The sequence below is a fragment of the Taudactylus pleione genome, unplaced genomic scaffold (genome assembly GCF_031769625.1).
Source record: "Taudactylus pleione unplaced genomic scaffold, aTauple2 ptg000433l, whole genome shotgun sequence".
NCBI lineage: Eukaryota > Metazoa > Chordata > Amphibia > Anura > Myobatrachidae > Taudactylus > Taudactylus pleione.
In genome coordinates this window covers 301,144-322,215 of record NW_028284835.1, presented here as the reverse complement: position 1 = coordinate 322,215, position 21,072 = coordinate 301,144, and the positions used below count along the sequence as shown (strand labels likewise).

At 52.8% G+C, this 21,072-nt stretch overlaps 1 protein-coding gene across 2 annotated transcripts in view; it reads left to right on the top strand.

Moving 5' to 3' along the window:
- IFT43 (intraflagellar transport 43) overlaps positions 1–8,006 on the top strand; it is a 72,680-nt gene extending 64,674 nt beyond the window's left edge. For both annotated transcript variants that reach the window (XM_088447447.1, XM_088447446.1), the window contains exons 8-9: positions 7,450–7,512; positions 7,600–8,006. In XM_088447447.1, the coding sequence (XP_088303573.1) occupies positions 7,450–7,512; positions 7,600–7,704 (168 nt within the window). In that variant the 3' untranslated portion in view covers positions 7,705–8,006. The remainder of the gene's footprint in view (positions 1–7,449; positions 7,513–7,599) is intronic.
- Positions 8,007–21,072: the final 13,066 nt, after the last annotated feature.

The window sequence follows — 21,072 nt, the reverse complement described above, 5'->3', positions numbered from 1 at the left end:
TCGGTAGCGCATAGCGTCTTTCCGTGCAAGTTTTTTCCTTAAATCGCGTCTAATGCTGGCCATACACGCTACAATTATCGGGGCGATCCGCCTGATATCGGCGGATCGCCCCGATAATTGTAGCGTGTGTGCGGGCGACCGAGGGTTAAATATTGCTCGGTCGGGCATGCAGGATTGTCCAGCATGCCCGTCCGATGCGATATTTACCCGGTAACTGTCGGCCGCATCGGGCAGTGTATGCCCAGCGCGGCCGACAGACAGACATTTCCTGTGTTCCTTCCTACGGAAGGAACAGGGAAATGTCTCCTCCCCCGGGGGCGGGGCGCGGATGTCGGGCTGATACACTGTGATATTTCTCTCACAGTGTATTCCGGCGACATCTGCGGCTGGCAGGCAGCCAGATAAAATGTCTGTCGGTCTGATAGACATTTTATCTGGCTGTGTATGCCCAGCATTATTCGCAAAGTAATGAAAATATGACGCATAGTAATAATAGATAAGCGCTGGGAAATAAACCGTATGTACATGTAAGCCAAGATAAATGCAAAACACCAACATAAAAACAGAATTAAAAACTAATAAGACTTTCTTGATATGTATATAGCTCTTTCATGCACAGTTGCTATGGAGCACAATGTATACTGCCATTTTTTTTTTTATTTAAGCAGCTTATATTATGCGCAGATTTGCAATTGGATTTTTAGCTTCTACTGATTAAAATGATATGCAGCATTCCTATATTCTGTGTGCAGCTGCGGGTGTATCTGCATCAGTAATGCTACGTTACAGTGTCACAGCGGCTGCGGCATGCCTATATTCTGTGTGCGGGTGTGACTGCGGGTGTATCTGAATGTGAAACGCTATGTTACAGTGTCGCTGCGGCATTCCTATATTCTGTGTGTGACTGCGGGGGTATCTGCATGTGTAATGCTACGTTACAGTGTCACAGCGGCTGCGGCATTCCTGTATTCTGTGTGCAGCTGTGGGTGTATCTGCATGTGTAATGCTACGTTACAGTGTCACAGCGGCTGCGGCATTCCTGTATTCTGTGTGCAGCTGCGGGTGTTTCTGCATGTGTAATGCTACATTACAGTGTCACAGCGGCTGCGGCATGCCTATATTCTGTGTGCGGGTGTGACTGCGGGTGTATCTGAATGTGAAACGCTATGTTACAGTGTCGCTGCGGCATTCCTATATTCTGTGTGTGACTGCGGGGGTATCGGCATGTGTAATGCTACGTTACAGTGTCACAGCGGCTGCGGCATTCCTATATTCTGTGTGTGACTGCGGGTGTATCTGCATGTGTAATGCTACATTACAGTGTCACAGCGGCTGCGGCATGCCTATATTCTGTGTGCGGGTGTGAACGCTATGTTACAGTGTCGCTGCGGCATTCCTATATTCTGTGTGTGACTGCGGGAGTATCTGCATGTGTAATGCTACTTTACAGTGTCACAGCGGCTGCGGCATTCCTATATTCTGTGTGCAGCTGCGGGTGTATCTGCATGTGTAATGCTACGTTACAGTGTCACAGCGGCTGCGGCATTCCTATATTCTGTGTGCCTGTGTGACTGCGGGTGTATCTGAATGCGAAACGCTATGTTACGGTGTCACAGCCGCTGCGGCATGCCTATATTCTGTGTGTGACTGCGGGTGTATCTGCATGTGTAATTATTACGTTACAGTGTCACAGCGGCTGCGGCATTCCTATATTCTGTGTGCAGCTGCGGGTGTATCTGCATGTGTAATGCTATGTTACAGTGTCACAGCGGCTGCGGCATTCCTATATTCTGTGTGACTGCGGGTGTATCTGCATGTGTAATGCTACGTTACAGGGTCACAGCCGCTGCAGCATTCCTATATTCTGTGTGTGACTGCGGTGGTATCTGCATGCGTAATGCTACGTTACAGTGTCACAGCCGCTGCAGCATGCCTATATTCTGTGTGTGACTGCGGGGGTATCTGCATGCGTAATGCTACGTTACAGTGTCACAGCCGCTGCAGCATTCCTATATTCTGTGTGCAGCTGCGGGGGTATCCGCATGTGTAATGCTACGTTACAGGGTCACAGCCGCTGCGGCATTCCTATATTCTGTGTGTGACTGCGGGGGTATCTGCATGCGTAATGCTACGTTACAGTGTCACAGCCGCTGCAGCATGCCTATATTCTGTGTGTGACTTCGGGGGTATCTGCATGTGTAATGCTACGTTACAGTGTCACAGCGGCTGCGGCATTCCTATATTCTGTGTGCAGCTGCGGGTGTATCTGCATGTGTAATGCTACGTTACAGTGTCACAGCGGCTGCGGCATTCCTATATTCTGTGTGCAGCTGCGGGTGTATCTGCATGTGTAATGCTACGTTACAGTGTCACAGCGGCTGCGGCATGCCTATATTCTGTGTGCGGGTGTGACTGCGGGTGTATCCGCATACAAAACGCTACGTTACAGGGTCACAGCCGCTGCGGCATGCCTATATTCTGTGTGTGACTGCGGGTGTATCTGCATGCGTAATGCTATGTTACAGGGTCATAGCCTCGGCATGCCTATATTCTGTGTGCCTGTGTGACTGTGGGTGTATCTGAATGCGAAACGCTATGTTACAGTGTCACAGCCGCTGCTGCATGCCTATATTCTGTTTGTGACTGCGGGGGTATCTGCATGTGTAATGCTACGTTACAGTGTCACAGCGGCTGCGGCCTTCCTATATTCTGTGTGTGACTGCGGGTGTATCTGCATGTGTAATGCTACATTACAGTGTCACAGCGGCTGCGGCATGCCTAGATTATGTGTGCGGGTGTGACTGCGGGTGTATCTGAATGCGAAACGCTATGTTACAGTGTCGCTGAGGCATTCCTATATTCTGTGTGTGACTGCGGGGGTATCTGCATGTGTAATGCTACTTTACAGTGTCACAGCGGCTGCGGCATGCCTATATTCTGTGTGTGACTGCGGGTGTATCTGCATGTGTAATGCTACGTTACAGTGTCACAGCGGCTGCGGCATGCCTATATTGTGTGTGCGGGTGTGACTGCGGGTGTATCTGAATGTGAAACGCTATGTTACAGTGTCGCTGCGGCATTCCTATATTCTGTGTGTGACTGCGGGGGTATCTGCATGTGTAATGCTACGTTACAGTGTCACAGCCGCTGCAGCATGCCTGTATTATGTGTGTGACTGCGGGTGTATCTGCATGCAGGGCTGCCATCAGAAATTATGGGGCCCGGGACTGACAAAACAGGCAGGGCCCCTTCCCTTGGGTGGCAGGGGGCAGTTTGTCAGTGGTGGGCATTGCGGTTGATAATGTGGGTGGAGCTACAGCAGAGGTGAGGCCATCAAATGGTGCAAAAAAAACAGTTTGACAATTTTTTTTAAAGTTTGGGCTTGTAGGTGGGTGTTAAAACATGCCAATCTATCATATAAAGGGGAGGGTAACATAGCAGGGAGAGAGTGTTAGAGCAGGGTGAGGGTGTGGGTGTGAGAGGAGGCTGAGGATGTGGGTGTAAGAATAAGGTGTAGGTGTGAGAGGAGGGTCAGGGTGTGAGAGCAGGGTGAGGATGTGGGTGTAAGAATAAGGTGTAGGTGTGAGGAGGGTCAGGGTGTGAGAGCAGCGTGAGGATGTGGGTGTAAGAATAAGGTGTAGGTGAGAGCAGAGTCAGGGTGTGAGAGCAGGGTGAGGATGTGGGTGTAAGAATAAAGTGTAGGTGAGAGCAGAGTCAGGGTGTGAGAACAGGGTGAGGTTGTCGGGAAGAGAACGAGGTGTGTGTGTGAGAGCAGAGTGAGGTGTGGGTGTGAGGAGGGTGAGAGCAGAGTCAGGGTGTGAGAGCAGGGTGAGGTTGTTGGGGTGAGAGCGAGGTGTGGCTGTGAGGAGGGTGAGAGCAGAGTCAGGGTGTGAGAGCAGGGTGAGGTTGCTGGGGTGAGAGCGAGGTGTGGGTATGAGGTGAGGGTGTGAGTGCAGAATGACTGTGTGGGGGTGAGAGCAAGGTGTGGGTGTGAGTGCAGAGTGACAGTGAGAGATTGAGGATGTGGGGGTGAGAGAACGAGGTGTGGGGGTGAGAGCACAGTGCCGGTGTGGGTGAGAGAGCGAGCTGTGGGTGAGAGAGCGAGCTGTGGGTGAGAGAGCGAGCTGTGGGTGAGAGAGCGAGGTGTGGGTGAGAGAACGAGGTGTGGGTGAGAGCGAGGTGTGGGTGAGAGAGCAGAGTGACGGTGTGGGTGAGAGCGAGGTGTGGGTGAGAGACCGAGGTGTGGGTGAGAGAACGAGGTGTGGGTGAGAGAGCAGAGTGACGGTGTGGGTGAGAGAGCGAGGTGTGGGTGAGAGCGAGGTGTAGGTGAGAGAGGGAGGTGTGGGTGAGAGAGAGCGGTGTGGGTGAGAGAGGAAGGTGTGGGTGTGAGTGCAGAGTGAGGATGTGGGGGTGAGGTTGTGAGAGCAGGGCAAGAGCGCAGGGGGGGGAGTCAGAGCGCAGGGTGAGGGCGCAGGGTCAGAGTGAAGGATTAGAGCGCAGGGTGATGGAGTTAGAGCGCAGGGTGAGAGCACAGGGTGAGGGAGTCAGAGTGCAGGGTGAGGGTGTGAGAGCTGAGTGAGGGGGTGAGAGCGGGAGTCTCTGTACCTTGTCTGTTTCCATAGCAGTGAGGTTGGATTCCCTGCAGCCTCCTGCTCCTGCCTGTCCGAGCAGTACTTCACTAACAAGCGGCAGCAGCTTCTCCCCTGCGCTGCTGCTTCTGCTGTCCCCGGCTGCTCTCTTCCCAGCAGCCTCTCCCGCTGGCAGGTGGTTGCCACTGTTGCTCCTGCTCCAGCCAAGCGCTCACCCGGAGATGTGGAAGTTTGAACTATGCACCGGGCGCGAGCCAATCGGAGCTCGCAAACCGGCAGCCAATCAGGAGCCGCCTCCGCTGCGACGGCTCCTGATTAGCTCAGCTGCCGGTCTGCAAACTATGAGTGGCTCGCGGTCGACCATCCACAACTTGAAATGCTGGCGGTGCTTATGCTCTCCGCTGCCACCCGGGCCCCCTCTCTGTTCGGGCCCGGGACTATAGTCCCGGCAGTCCCCCCCTGATGGCGGCCCTGTCTGCATATGTAATGCTACGTTACAGTGTCACAGCGGCTGCGGCATTCCTATATTCAGTGTGCAGCTGCGGGTGTATCTGCATGTGTAATGCTACGTTACAGTGTCACAGTGGCTGCGGCATGCCTATATTCTATGTGCGGGTGTGACTGCGGGTGTATCTGAATGCGAAACGCTATGTTACAGTGTCGCTGCAGCATTCCTATATTCTGTGTGTGACTGCGGGAGTATCTGCATGAGTATCTGCATGTGTAATGCTACTTTACAGTGTCACAGCGGCTGCTGCATGCCTATATTCTGTGTGTGACTGCGGGTGTATCTGCATGTGTAATGCTACGTTACAGTGTCACAGCGGCTGCTGCATTCCTATATTCTGTGTGCCTGTGTGACTCTGGGTGTATCTGAATGCGAAACGCTATGTTACAGTAGTGTTCCCTCTAGCTCCGGCGGGAGGCTGGGCGCCGGAGCTAGAGAGGGCATGTCCGTGCGCTCGCGCCGCAGGCGTGCGCGCGTCCGAGAAGGGGGCGTGGTTATCAAAAAGGGGGCGTGTCTATAAGACGCGTCCCCTTTTCGTCGCTCTTGGGGGCGTGCCCGGCACTTACGGACACGCCGGGCAGCCCCCAAGCCCTGCAGACAGAGAGAATAGATGCCGGGCGCATGCGCCCGGCGTCTATTCTCCGGCGGTGACCGGGTCACCGCACATTTCTTCACCCGCGGGACACTGCGACCCGCGGGTGAAGACTGTTCCCGCAGGCTGTTAGGGCAGGGAGCTTTTTGCCCTCTAAAACAGCCTAGCGGGAACGCTATTACAGTGTCACAGCCGTGCAGCATGCCTATATTCTGTGTGTGACTGCGGGGGTATCTGCATGTGTAACGCTACGTTACAGTGTCACAGCCGCTGCAGCATGCCTATATTCTGTATGTGACTGCGGGTGTATCTGCATGCGTAATGCTACGTTACAGTGTCACAGCCGCTGCAGCATGCCTATATTCTGTATGTGACTGCGGGTGTATCTGCATACAAAACGCTACGTTACAGTGTCACAGCCGCTGCAGCATGCCTATATTCTGTGTGTGACTGCGGGTGTATCTGCATACAAAACGCTACGTTACAGTGTCACAGCCGCTGGGGCATTTCTATATTCTGTGTGTGACTGCGGGTGTATCTGCATGCGTAATGCTACGTTACAGTCACACAGCCGCTGCGGCATGCCCTGTGTGTGACTGCGGGTGTTTCTGCATGTGTAATGCTACGTTACAGTGTCACAGCCGCTGGGGCATTTCTATATTCTGTGTGTGACTGCGGGTGTATCTGCATGCGTAATGCTACGTTACAGTTACACAGCCGCTGCGGCATGCCCTGTATGTGACTGCGGGTGTATCTGCATGCGAAAAGCTACGTTACAGGGTCACAGCCGCTGGGGCATTTCTATATTCTGTGTGTGACTGCCGGGGTATCTGCATGTGTAATGCTACGTTACAGTGTCACAGACGCTGCAGCATGCCTATATTCTGTGTGTGACTGCGGGTGTATCTGCATACAAAACGCTACGTTACAGTGTCACAGCCGCTGCTGCATTCCTATATTCTGTGTGTGGGTGTGACTGCGAGTGTATCTGAATGCAAAACGCTATGTTATAGTGTCACAGCCGCTGCAGCATGCCTATATTCTGTGTGTGACTGCGGGCGTATCTGCATGTGTAATGCTACGTTACAGTGTCACAGCTGCTGCAGCATTCCTGTATTATGTGTGTGACTGCGGCTGTATCTGCATGTGTAATGCTACATTATAGGGTCACAGCCGCTGCGGCATGCCTATATTCTGTGTGTGACTGCGGGTGTATCTGCATGTGTAATGCTACGTTACAGGGTCACAGCCGCTGCAGCATTCCTATATTCTGTGTGTAACTGCGGGGGTATCTGCATGCGTAATGCTACGTTACAGGGTCACAGCCTCGGCATGCCTATATTCTGTGTGCAACTGCGGGGGTATCTGCATGCGAAATGCTACGTTACAGTGTCACAGTCGCTGCGGCATGCCTATATTCTGTGTATGACTGCGGGGGTATCTGCATGTGTAATGCTACGTTGCAGTGTCACAGACTCTGCGGCATTCCTATATTCTGTGTGCGACTGCGGGTGTATCAGCATGCAAAATGCTACGTTACAGTGTCAGCGTCTGCCGATACAGCGCATCTAATTTACGTGTACGCCCAACCCTGCGTGACCCACACTATCGGCGACGCATCCTCTCTGAATATGGCAGACGTTAGAATGATTCGTTGATGCCCATCCAGTCACAAGTAGAGATGCGTTCTTTGTACAGCGCTGTGTAATATGATAGCGCCATATATATTATAATAGCTCCCACTCTTTCTCCGTGTTTAGGATGGTGATATTGATCTAAAGCTTCTAACCAAGGTGCTGTCCCTAGAGCCAGAGGTGCGAGAGGTGAGTACATATCCGGAAAGGCGTGACTGTGCGCGGGTGGCTGACGTGTCCGTGGCTGTGGCGGGGTAACCTGGTTCCTCTCTGCAGGAGGACACGCGCTGGGATTGGGACTTGCTGTACACTGAGGTCTCCTCAGAGCTGCTGACAGAATGGAATGTGGGGAAGATTGAGGACGACAGTCTGGTCAGCTGACCTCCGAGGCCGCCATATTTCTGCGGACATATCCAGACTTTCTCTGTGTGTGCTGCATCAGAGGAGGATCTAGACCACCAAGGACATCTTTCACCATACAGATCCATCGTAATAACGTGTTATATTGTAATATTTTGTACACTAGTTCCGGCCCCTGCCAAGCAATCGTGCTCTGTGAATTTCATGAGATTTGTGCCACAGTAGGCCGTGTTCATTGCGTGATATTTCATGTATGTCGGCTGGTCCGGCCGTATGTCGGCTCACACTTACTATGAATAAATAAATAGAGACCGGTTAAATAACATTTGCCCATTTGTTGCTGAATATATACTGTGAAGTCACCTCTTTAATAAAAGCTAAACTATACCTGAGTTCATGTAGGAAGCGCTCCCCATGCTCACCACTAAGCACCACAGAGCGCTCCTTCTCCCTGCTCACTAACAGAAGCGCTCCCCATGCTCACCACTAAGCACCACAGAGCGCTCCTTCTCCCTGCTCACTAACAAAAGCGCTCCCCATGCTCACCACTAAGCACCACAGAGCTCTCCTTCTCCCTGCTCACTAACAGACGCGCTCCCCATGCTCACCACTAAGCACCACAGAGCGCTCCTTCTCCCTGCTCACTAACTGAAGCGCTCCCCATGCTCACCACTAAGCACCACAGAGCGCTCCTTTTCCCTGCTCACTAACTGAAGCGCTCCCCAAGGCTCACCACTAAGCACCACAGAGCGCTCCTTCTCCCTGCTCACGAACAGAAACGCTCCCCATGCTCACCATTAAGCACCACAGAGCTCTCCTTCTCCCTGCTCACTAACAGACGCGCTCCCCATGCTCACCACTAAGCACCACAGAGCGCTCCTTCTCCCTGCTCACTAACAGAAGCGCTCCCCATGCTCACCACTAAGCACCACAGAGCGCTCCTTTTCCCTGCTCACTAACAGAAGCGCTCCCCAAGGCTCACCACTAAGCACCACAGAGCGCTCCTTCTCCCTGCTCACAAACAGAAACGCTCTCCATGCTCACCACTAAGCACAACAGAGCGCTCCTTCTCCCTGCTCACTAACAGAAACGCTCCCCATGCTCACCACTAAGCACCACACAAAGCTCCTTCTCCCTGCTCACTAACAGGCAAACTCGAACCAAGAAATAAAATCTACTGCAAACCTCCAGGAACCCCAGGGAACTCGGGAACCCCCTCTCTAGTTTTGTGTATGGGGGGGATAGTTATGATGTGTGTAAAGTTTTTTTTTTTTTTTTTATCATTACATTGCTCAGATTGCGTCTACAATTGGCCTCAGTGTTACTTCACTGCTCCCCAACCCGCGTTACCTCCCATCTTTTATCCCCCACATTACTCTTTGCACTCATTCTCTGCGTTGATACTCCCTGCTCTCATCTGTCGCTTTACTCCCTGCTCTCATCCCCTTAAAATTACTCCCCACTGTCATCCCCCACATTACTCCACGCTCTCATCCCCCACGTTACTCCACGCTCTCATCCCCCGCGTTACTCCCCGCTCTCATCCCCCACATTACTCCCCGCTCTCATCTCCTTACAATTACTCCCCGCTCTCATCCCCCGCGTTACTCCCCGCTCTCATCCCCCACATTACTCCCCACTCTCATCCCCCGCATTACTCCCCGCTCGCATCTCCTTACAATTACTCCACGCTCTCATCCCCCGCGTTACTCCCTGCTCTCATCCCCCGCATTACTGCCTGCTCTCATCTCCTTACAATTACTCCCCACTGTCATCCCCCGCGTTACTCCACGCTCTCATCCCCCGCATTAGTGCCTGCTCTCATCCCCTTAAAATTACTCCCTGCTGTCATCCCCCACGTTACTCCCCACTCTCATCCCCCTCATTACTCCACGCTCTCATCCCCCGCAATACTCCCCGCTCTCATCCCCCGCATTACTCCCCGCTCTCATCCCCCGCTTTACTCCTCGCCTCCATCCCCCGCATTACTCCCCACTCTCATCCCCCGCATTACTCCCCGCTCTCATCCCCCGCATTACTCCCCGCTCTCATCCCCCGCATTACTCCCCGCTCTCATCCCCCGCATTACTCCCCGCTCTCATCCCCCGCATTACTCCCCGCTCTCATCCCCCGCATTACTCCCCGCTCTCATCCCCCGCATTACTTCCCGCTCTCATCCCCCGCATTACTCCCCGCTCTCATCTCCTTACAATTACTCCCCACTGTAATCCCCCGGGTTACTCCACACTGTCATCCCCGTATTACTCCCTGCTCTCATCCCCCGCATTACTCCCTGCTCTCAACCCCCGCATTACTCCCCGCTCTCATCCCCCACATTACTCCCCGCTCTCATCTCCTTACAATTACTCCCCGCTCTCATCCCCCGCCTTACTCCCCGCTTGCATCTCCTTACAATTACTCCACGCTCTCATCCCCCGCGTTACTCCCTGCTCTCATCCCCCGCATTACTGCCTGCTCTCATCTCCTTACAATTACTCCCCACTGTCATCCCCCGCGTTACTCCACGCTCTCATCCCCCGCATTAGTGCCTGCTCTCATCCCCTTAAAATTACTCCCTGCTGTCATCCCCCACGTTACTCCCCACTCTCATCCCCCTCATTACTCCACGCTCTCATCCCCCGCAATACTCCCCGCTCTCATCCCCCGCATTACTCCCCGCTCTCATCCCCCGCATTACTCCTCGCCTCCATCCCCCGCATTACTCCTCGCCTCCATCCCCCGCATTACTCCCCGCTCTCATCCCCCGCATTACTCCCCGCTCTCATCCCCCGCATTACTCCCCACTCTCATCCCCCGCATTACTTCCCGCTCTCATCCCCCGCATTACTCCCCGCTCTCATCTCCTTACAATTACTCCCCACTGTAATCCCCCGGGTTACTCCACACTGTCATCCCCGTATTACTCCCTGCTCTCATCCCCCGCATTACTCCCTGCTCTCAACCCCCGCATTACTCCACGCTCTCATCCCCCGCATTACTCCCCACTGTCATCCCCCACTTTACTCCATGCTCTCATCCCAGGCGTTACTCCTCACCCTCATTCCCCCACATTACTCCCCACCCTCATCCCCTGTGTTGTTACTCCACACTCATCCCCCGCATTACTTCACGCTTAGAAACCCTCGCATTACTCCCCGCTCTCATCCCCTGTGTTTTCTCCCCGCTATTGTCCCCTTCATTATTACTCCCCTCTCTCATGCCTAGCATTATTACTTCCTGCTGCCATCCCCCGCAGTATTCCCTGCTCTCATCCCAGGTGTTACTCCCCGCTCTCATCCCCCCACATTACTCTTAGCTCACATCCCGTGTTGTTACTCCCCGCTCTGAAACCCTCACATTAATCCCTGCCCTCATCCCCCGCGTTACTCCACAGTCTCATCCCCCGCATTACTCCACGCTCTCATCCCCCGCATTACTCCCCGCTCTCATCCCCCGCATTACTCCACGCTCTCATCCCCCGCATTACTCCACGCTCTCATCCCCCGCATTACTCCACGCTCTCATCCCCCGCATTACTCCCCGCTCTCATCCCCCGCATTACTCCCCGCTCTCATCCCCCGCATTACTCCCCGCTCTCATCCCCCGCATTACTCCCCGCTCTCATCTCCTTACAATTACTCCCCGCTCTCATCCCCCGCGTTACTCCCCGCTCTCATCCCCCACATTACTCCCCGCTCTCATCCCCCGCATTACTCCCCGCTCTCATCCCCCGCGTTACTCCCCGCTCTCATCCCCCGCATTACTCCCCACTCTCATCCCCCGCATTACTCCCCGCTCGCATCTCCTTACAATTACTCCCCGCTCTCATCCCCCCGTTACTCCCCGCTCTCATCCCCCGCATTACTCCCCGCTCTCATCCCCCGCGTTACTCCCCGCTCTCATCCCCCGCATTACTCCCCACTCTCATCCCCCGCATTACTCCCCGCTCGCATCTCCTTACAATTACTCCACGCTCTCATCCCCTGCGTTACTCCCTGCTCTCATCCCCCGCATTACTGCCTGCTCTCATCTCCTTACAATTACTCCCCACTGTCATCCCCCACGTTACTCCCCACTGTCATCCCCCACGTTACTCCCCACTCTCATCCCCCGCAATACTCCACGCTCTCATCCCCCGCATTACTCCCCGCTCTCATCCCCCGCATTACTCCCCGCTCTCATCCCCCGCATTACTCCCCGCTCTCATCCCCCGCATTACTCCCCGCTCTCATCCCCCGCATTACTCCCCGCTCTCATCCCCCGCATTACTCCCCGCTCTCATCCCCCGCATTACTCCCCGCTCTCATCCCCCGCATTACTCCCCGCTCTCATCCCCCGCATTACTCCCCGCTCTCATCCCCCGCATTACTCCCCGCTCTCATCCCCCGCATTACTCCCCGCTCTCATCCCCCGCATTACTCCCCGCTCTCATCTCCTTACAATTACTCCCCACTGTAATCCCCCGATTTACTCCCCACTGTAATCCCCCGATTTACTCCCCACTGTAATCCCCCGCATTACTCCCCGCTCTCATCTCCCGCATTACTCCCCGCTCTCATCTCCTTACAATTACTCCCCACTGTAATCCCCCGATTTACTCCCCGCTCTCATCCCCCGCATTACTCCCCGCTCTCATCCCCCGCATTACTCCCCGCTCTCATCCCCCGCATTACTCCCCGCTCTCAACCCCCGCATTACTCCCCACTCTCATCCTCCGCATTATTCCCCGCTCTCATCCCCCGCATTACTCCCCACTGTCATCCCCCACGTTACTCCATGCTCTCATCCCAGGCGTTACTCCCCACCCTCATTCCCCCACATTACTCCCCACCCTCATCCCCTGTGTTGTTACTCCACACTCATCCCCCGCATTACTTCACGCTTAGAAACCCTCGCATTACTCCCCGCTCTCATCCCCCGTGTTTTCTCCCCGCTATTGTCCCCTTCATTATTACTCCCCTCTCTCATGCCTAGCATTATTACTTCCTGCTGCCATCCCCCGCAGTGTTCCCTGCTCTCATCCCAGGTGTTACTTCCCGCTCTCATCCCCCCACATTACTCTTAGCTCACATCCCGTGTTGTTACTCCCCGCTCTGAAACCCTCACATTAATCCCTGCCCTCATCCCCTGCGTTAATCTCCGCCCTCATCGCCCACATGACTCTCTGCTCTTGTCCCCTGCGTTACTTTCTGCCCTCGTCCCTCATGATACTCCCCACTCTCATCCCCAGTGTTACTCCTCGCTCTCATCCCCCACATTACTCCCCACCCTAATTCCCTGTGTTACTCTCCGCTCTCATCCCCTGCATTACTTTCTGTCCTCGTCTCTCATGATACTGCCCGCTCTCATCCCCCGCGTTACTCCCCTCCCTAATTCCCTGTGTTACTCTCCGCTATCATCCCCGCGTTACTCCTCGCTCTCATCCCCCACATTACTCCCCACCCTAATTCCCTCCATTGCTCTTCGCTCTCATCCCCCGCGTTACTCCCCACCCTAATTCCCTCCATTATTCTCCGTTCTCATCCCCCGCGTTACTCCTCTCTCTCATCCCCCACGTTACTCCCCACCCTAATTCCCTCCATTACTCTTCGCTCTCATCCCCTGTGTTACTCCTCGCTATCATCCCCTGCGTTACTCCCCACCCTAATTCCCTCCATTACTCTCCGCTCTCATCCCCTGTGTTACTCCTCGCTCTTATCCCCCACGTTACTCCCCACCCTAATTCCATGTGTTACTCTCTGCTATCATTCCCCGCATTACTCCTCTGTCATATCCCCCACGATACTCCCCATCCTAATTCCCTCCATTACTCTCCGCTCTCATCCCCGCGTTATTCCTCGCTCTCATCCCCGCCGTTACTCCCCACCCTAATTCCCTCCATTACTCTCCTCTATCATCCCCCCCGTTACTCCTCGCTCTCATCCCCCACGTTACTCCCCACCCTAATTGCCTCCATTACTCTCCGCTATCATCTCCCACGTTACTGCCCACCCTAATTCCCTCCATTACTCCTCGCTCTCATCCCCCACGTTACTCCCCACCCTAATTCCCTCCATTACTCCCCGCTATCATCCCCTGCGTTACTCCTCGCTCTCATCCCCCACGTTACTCCCCACCCTAATTGCCTCCATTACTCTCCGCTATCATCTCCCACGTTACTGCCCACCCTAATTCCCTCCATTACTCCTCGCTCTCATCCCCCGCGTTACTCCTCGCTCTCATCCCCCACGTTACTCCCCACCCTAATTCCCTCCATTACTCCCCGCTATCATCCCCTGCGTTACTCCTCGCTCTCATCCCCCGCGTTACTCCCCTCCCTAATTCCCTGTGTTACTCTCCGCTATCATCCCCGCGTTACTCCTCGCTCTCATCCCCCACATTACTCCCCACCCTAATTCCCTCCATTGCTCTTCGCTCTCATCCCCCGCGTTACTCCCCACCCTAATTCCCTCCATTATTCTCCGTTCTCATCCCCCGCGTTACTCCTCTCTCTCATCCCCCACGTTACTCCCCACCCTAATTCCCTCCATTACTCTTCGCTCTCATCCCCCGCGTTACTCCCCACCCTAATTCCCTCCATTACTCTCCGCTCTCAGCCCTGTGTTACTCCTCGCTCTTATCCCCCACGTTACTCCCCACCCTAATTCCATGTGTTACTCTCTGCTATCATTCCCCGCATTACTCCTCTGTCATATCCCCCACGATACTCCCCATCCTAATTCCCTCCATTACTCTCCGCTCTCATCCCCTGCGTTACTCCTCGCTCTCATCCCCGCCGTTACTCCCCACCCTAATTCCCTCCATTACTCTCCTCTATCATCCCCCCCGTTACTCCTCGCTCTCATCCCCCACGTTACTCCCCACCCTAATTGCCTCCATTACTCTCCGCTATCATCTCCCACGTTACTGCCCACCCTAATTCCCTCCATTACTCCTCGCTCTCATCCCCCGCGTTACTCCTCGCTCTCATCCCCCACGTTACTCCCCACCCTAATTCCCTCCATTACTCCCCGCTATCATCCCCTGCGTTACTCCTCGCTCTCATCCCCCACGTTACTCCCCACCCTAATTCCCTCCATTACTCTCCGCTATCATCCCCTGCATTACTCTCCGCTATCATCCCCTACATTCCTCTCCGCCATCATCCCCTGCGTTACTCCTCGCTCTCATCAACCGTGTTTCTCCTCACTTTCATCCCCTGCGTTATTTCCAAGTGTTACCATCCGCTCTACACCCCTCTGTTAGTCCATTACCTCTGATTGATGGTAGCATGAGGACAATTGGGAAAGCAGTGCTAAGGTGTGTATGTGTGTGTGTTCTATAAGGTGTGTGTGTATAAGGTGTGTGTGTGTGCGTGTGTGTTCTATAAGGTGTGTGTGTTCTATAAGGTGTGTATTTGGTGTGTGTGTGTGTATTAGGTGTGTGTGTGTTCTATAAGGTGTGTGTGTGTGTGTGTGTGTGTGTGTGTTCTATAAGGTGTGTGTGTGTTCTTTAAGGTGTGTGTGTGTGTGTGTGTGTGTGTGTGTGTTATATTCCCACCCATCTCAAGCATCTTTTTCACCGTCTTGAGTTCTGTATAGCTGGGTTGGGGCAGAAGGAGCATCGAGTTGCCCAGTGTTCTGGGGCAGGTCCTCATGGTGGGAGAGACAGGTTGCATCTGCTGGAGGGATTTCCTGCTCACTCGGCTGAGCACTGACAACAGATGGACTGAGGAGGAGAGACCTGGGGGGGGGACTGGCCGGAGTGATGGGGGTAATACTGATCACATGATCACCCCCTAGAGTGAATGTGAGTGGACTAGAGGAAATTGCTACACTGCCAATCGTTCACATTTAGGACACTCTGGATGTCTGCAGAGTCCACATTTCCCCAGGACACAATTCACATTACCTGTATTTGGTGCAGTGCCTCGCTGTAATACTAGTGCATAGACCGTCACCCATTAGGGCTAAAGGTAGAACACACACACACACACACACACACACACACACACACACACACACACACCTCCCTCCTGTGGCTGGGACTGGTCTCATGATATGAGGTTATAGAGGGAGATTTTCCGATGAGATTACATCCTGCGATCTTATCTGGTAGAGAGTGGGGTCTTGTATTGTTATTAGCAAATGATAATTAGTATGTGATGAAAACGTTAAATGCAGCTAATGATCCTGTGGAATGTAGGCAGCACGTTCTTCCACTCTGTCCTCCCCCAACGCCATCGCCAGGGAGAGACTGTCAGCTCTGCGGGGAGAGACTGTGCATTCTGCAGGGATAGGCAGAACACTGTACTGCTCTGCAAAAATGAACTAGGCTCTGCAGGGATAAACCCAGTTTTATGGTGCTCTGTAGGGTTACGGCTCTGTATAAATATGCAGGAAAAGACAGGGCTCTGCACTGTCTACACAGATGTACAAGGTTCTTATCTGCTCTGCAGAGATAGACAATGCTATGCACTGCTGGGTTAGACAGGTCTCCATGCTGATCTGCAGGGTTTGACAAGGCTCTTGCTGCTGCACTTTTGTTACACCGCAGCATGATTCCCTACCCATGTATTACACGGCAGCATGATTCCCTACCCATGTGTTACACCGCAGCATGATTCCCTACCCATGTGTTACACAGCAGCATGATTCCCTACCCATGTATTACACGGCAGCATGATTCCCTACCCATGTATTACACGGCAGCATGATTCCTACCCATGTGTTACACGGCAGCATGATTCCCTACCCATGTGTTACACAGCAGCATGATTCCCTACCCATGTATTACACAGCAGCATGATTCCCTGACCATGTATTACACCGCAGCATGATTCCCTGCCCATTTATTACACCGCAGCATGATTCCCTGCCCATGTGTTACACAGCAGCATGATTTCCTACCCATGTATTACACGGCAGCATGATTCCCTGGCCATGTATTACACCGCAGCATGATTCCCTACCCATGTGTTACACGGCAGCATGCTTACTTGGCCATGTATTACACCGCAGCATGATTCCCTACAAATGTGTTACACAGCAGCATGATTCCCTACCCATGTATTACATGGCAGCATGATTCCCTACCCATGTGTTACACGGCAGCATGATTCCCTGCTCATGTGTTACACGGCAGCATGATTCCCTACCCATGTGTTACACGGCAGTATGATTCCCTGCCCATGTGATACACGGCAGCATGATTCCCTACCCATGTGTTACACGGCAGCATGATTCCCTACCCATGTGTTACACGGCAGCATGATTCCCTACCCATGTGTTACACGGCAGCATGATTCCCTACCCATGTGTTACACGGCAGCATGATTCCCTACCCATGTGTTACACGGCAGCATGATTCCCTACCCATGTGTTACACGGCAGCATGATTCCCTGCCCATGTGTTACACGGCAGCATGATTCCCTGCCCATGTGTTACACGGCAGCATGATTCCCTGCCCATGTGTTACACGGCAGCATGATTCCCTGCCCATGTGTTACACGGCAGCATGATTCCCTACCCATGTGTTACACGGCAGCATGATTCCCTACCCATGTGTTACACGGCAGCATGATTCCCTACCCATGTGTTACACGGCAGCATGATTCCCTGCCCATGTGTTACACGGCAGCATGATTCCCTGCCCATGTGTTACACGGCAGCATGATTCCCTGCCCATGTGTTACACGGCAGCATGATTCCCTACCCATGTGTTACACGGCAGCATGATTCCCTACCCATGTGTTACACGGCAGCATGATTCCCTACCCATGTCTTACACGGCAGCATGATTCCCTACCCATGTGTTACACGGCAGCATGATTCCCTACCCATGTGTTACACGGCAGCATGATTCCCTACCCATGTCTTACACGGCAGCATGATTCCCTACCCATGTGTTACACGGCAGCATGATTCCCTGCTCATGTGTTACACGGCAGCATGATTCCCTGCTCATGTGTTACACGGCAGCATGATTCCCTACCCATGTGTTACACGGCAGCATGATTCCCTACCCATGTGTTACACGGCAGCATGATCCCCTACCCATGTGTTACACAGCAGCATGATTCCCTACCCATGTGTTACACAGCAGCATGATTCCCTACCCATGTGTTACACAGCAGCATGATTCCCTACCCATTTATTACAGAGCAGCATGATTCCCTACCCATGTGTTACACGGCAGCATGATTCCCTGCTCATGTGTTACACGGCAGCATGATTCCCTACCCATGTGATACACGGCAGTATGATTCCCTGCCCATGTGATACACGGCAGCATGATTCCCTACCCATTTGTTACAGAGAAGCAAAATTCCCTACCCATGTGTTACATCACAGCATGATTCCTGGCCCTCTTGTTACAGAGCAGCATGATTCCCTACCCATGTGTTACACAGCAGCATGATTCCCTACCCATGTGTTACACAGCAGCATGATTCCCTACCCATGTGTTACACAGCAGCATGATTCCCTACCCATGTGTTACACAGCAGCATGATTCCCTACCCATGTGTTACACAGCAGCATGATTCCCTACCCATTTATTACAGAGCAGCATGATTCCCTACCCATTTGTTACAGAGCAGCATGATTCCCTACCCATGTGTTACATCACAGCATGGTTCCCTACCCATGTGTTACATCACAGCATCATGATTCCCTGTCCTTGTGTTACAGAGAAGCATGATTCCCTACCCATGTGTTACATCACAGCATCATGATTCCCTACCCATGTGTTACACAGCAGCATGATTCCCTGTCCTTGTGTTACAGAGCAGCATGATTCCCTACCCATGTGTTACACAGCATCATGATTCCCTACCCATGTGTTACAGAGCAGCATGATTCCCTACCCATGTGTTACACAGCAGCATGATTCCCTACCCATGTGTTACACAGCAGCATGATTTCTGTCCCCCATGTCCAGCAGTGTGATGATGCCCAGTCTTCTGGTGCAGGCACTAAGTCTGATTTCCCAGCCAAGTATAGAGCATTCCTTCCCCAGCACCATTTGCAGTATCAGTAATTTAAGATACCAAACTAAAATGTAATTGTCTCTTGCCTACAGGTTGCGGCAGTGATTGCGGCAGTGTAACAGGGAGCCAGGGTAAATGCAGTCTTAAGGCTAGGTTGAATCGTTGCATTCCTGGATTTATTAATGTGACTGGGAGCCGCTATATCGTTGTTTTCTTTGTCAAGGTCGCAGAGATTAAGCCTACAGTTCTGTTATTAATAATTGTGACCGCCTCTGGTTAACCCTTTCAGAGCAGAAACGTGAGGCAGTGTTCTCCTGAGCAGCGCTGTACATGTCAGGCGGCCGGGGGACAACCTTAATAATAAATAATTTCTTTTCTCATGACGTTACATAAGGTGTCGCCTGTCAGGAGCGCTGACCATTGCGCAGTGAGGCTGTGTCGCAGTGTTATAGGGCACACTCCACCACCTAGGTCTTATTATAGGCTGATAACTGATCCCAACACTTACAGAATGGTATATATAAATATACGTATAGGTCATGGTGTGCCCCAAAGGTTATATTATAGATTTAGGGCCTGATTCATCACGGATCGCAACAGCGTACACAGATGGGCCGATGGTGCGCACTGTACATGCACCGCAGTGTGCGTGTAATAAGTTAGCATTGCGATCGCACTGCAATCACTTACGCAGACACAAAGCCATCGCAGATGGAGAGACGGGATGTCAGCGTTTGGGGGTGGTGACGATGGAGCGGTCGGAGAAACGCAGGCGAGCCTGTCCGTATGAACGCCGTGTCCTGGGCGTGCATAAATTAGCCACTGCGACGGCATTCGCAGCTTGTGTACTCACTGCGTGCGACAACAGTTGCAATTTCTGAGTAAGGTCAGACCTGCTGTAATTGTGCGTGAGGGGCCGATGTTACTTGATTGTACCAATGTATACACAGCACTGCAAGGCATTACGGATGTGAGATAGCGTTAGTGGCCGTCTCTATGCTGGCTTTGGGTAACTATGCTGGCTTTGGGTAACTATGCTGGCATTGGTAGTCTTTATGCTGACTTTGGGTAACTATGCTGGTGTTGGTAGTCTTTCTGCTTGCTTTGGGTAACTATGCTGGTGTTTTTAGTCTCTATACTGGCTTTGGGTAACTCTATTCTGGCGTTGGCAGTCTCTATGCTGGCGTTGGCAGTCTCTATGCTGGCGTTGGCAGTCTCTATGCTGGCGTTGGTAGTCTCTATGCTGGCGTTGGTAGTCTCTATGCTGGCGTTGGTAGTCTCTATGCTGGCTTTGGTAACTCTATGCTGGCGTTGGTAGTCTCTATGCTGGCTTTCGGTAATTCTATGCTGGCGTTGGTAGTCTCTATGCTGGCGTTGGTAGTCTATGCTGGCGTTGGTAGTCTCTATGCTGGCGTTGGTAGTCTCTATGCTGACGTTGGTAGTCTCTATGCTGGCTTTGGGTAACTCTATGCTGGCGTTGGTAGTCTCTATGCTGGCGTTGGTAGTCTCTATGCTGGCGTTGGTAGTCTCTATGCTGGCGTTGGTAGTCTCTATGCTGGCGTTGGTAGTCTCTATGCTGGCGTTGGTAGTCTCTATGCTGGCGTTGGTAGTCTCTATGCTGGCGTTGGTAGTCTCTATGCTGGCGTTGGTAGTCTCTATGCTGGCGTTGGTAGTCTCTATGCTGGCGTTGGTAGTCTCTATGCTGACGTTGGTAGTCTCTATGCTGACGTTGGTAGTCTCGATGCTGACTTTGGGTAACTCTATGCTGGCGTTGGGTAACTATGCTGACTTTGGCCGTCTCTATGCTGGCTTTGGGTAACTATGCTGGCTTTGGGTAACTATGCTGGCATTGGTAGTCTTTATGCTGACTTTGGGTAACTATGCTGGTGTTGGTAGTCTTTCTGCTTGCTTTGGGTAACTATGCTGGTGTTTTTAGTCTCTATACTGGCTTTGGGTAACTCTATTCTGGCGTTGGCAGTCTCTATGCTGGCGTTGGCAGTCTCTATGCTGGCATTGGTAGTCTCTATGCTGGCGTTGGTAGTCTCTATGCTGGCGTTGGTAGTCTCTATGCTGGCTTTGGTAACTCTGTGCTGGCGTTGGTAGTCTCTATGCTGGCTTTCGGTAATTCTATGCTGGCGTTGGTAGTCTCTATGCTGGCGTTGGTAGTCTATGCTGGCGTTGGTAGTCTCTATGCTGGCGTTGGTAGTCTCTATGCTGACGTTGGTAGTCTCTATGCTGGCTTTGGGTAACTCTATGCTGGCGTTGGTAGTCTCTATGCTGGCGTTGGTAGTCTCTATGCTGGCGTTGGTAGTCTCTATGCTGGCATTGGTAGTCTCTATGCTGACGTTGGTAGTCTCTATGCTGACGTTGGTAGTCTCGATGCTGGCTTTGGGTAACTCTATGCTGGCGTTGGGTAACT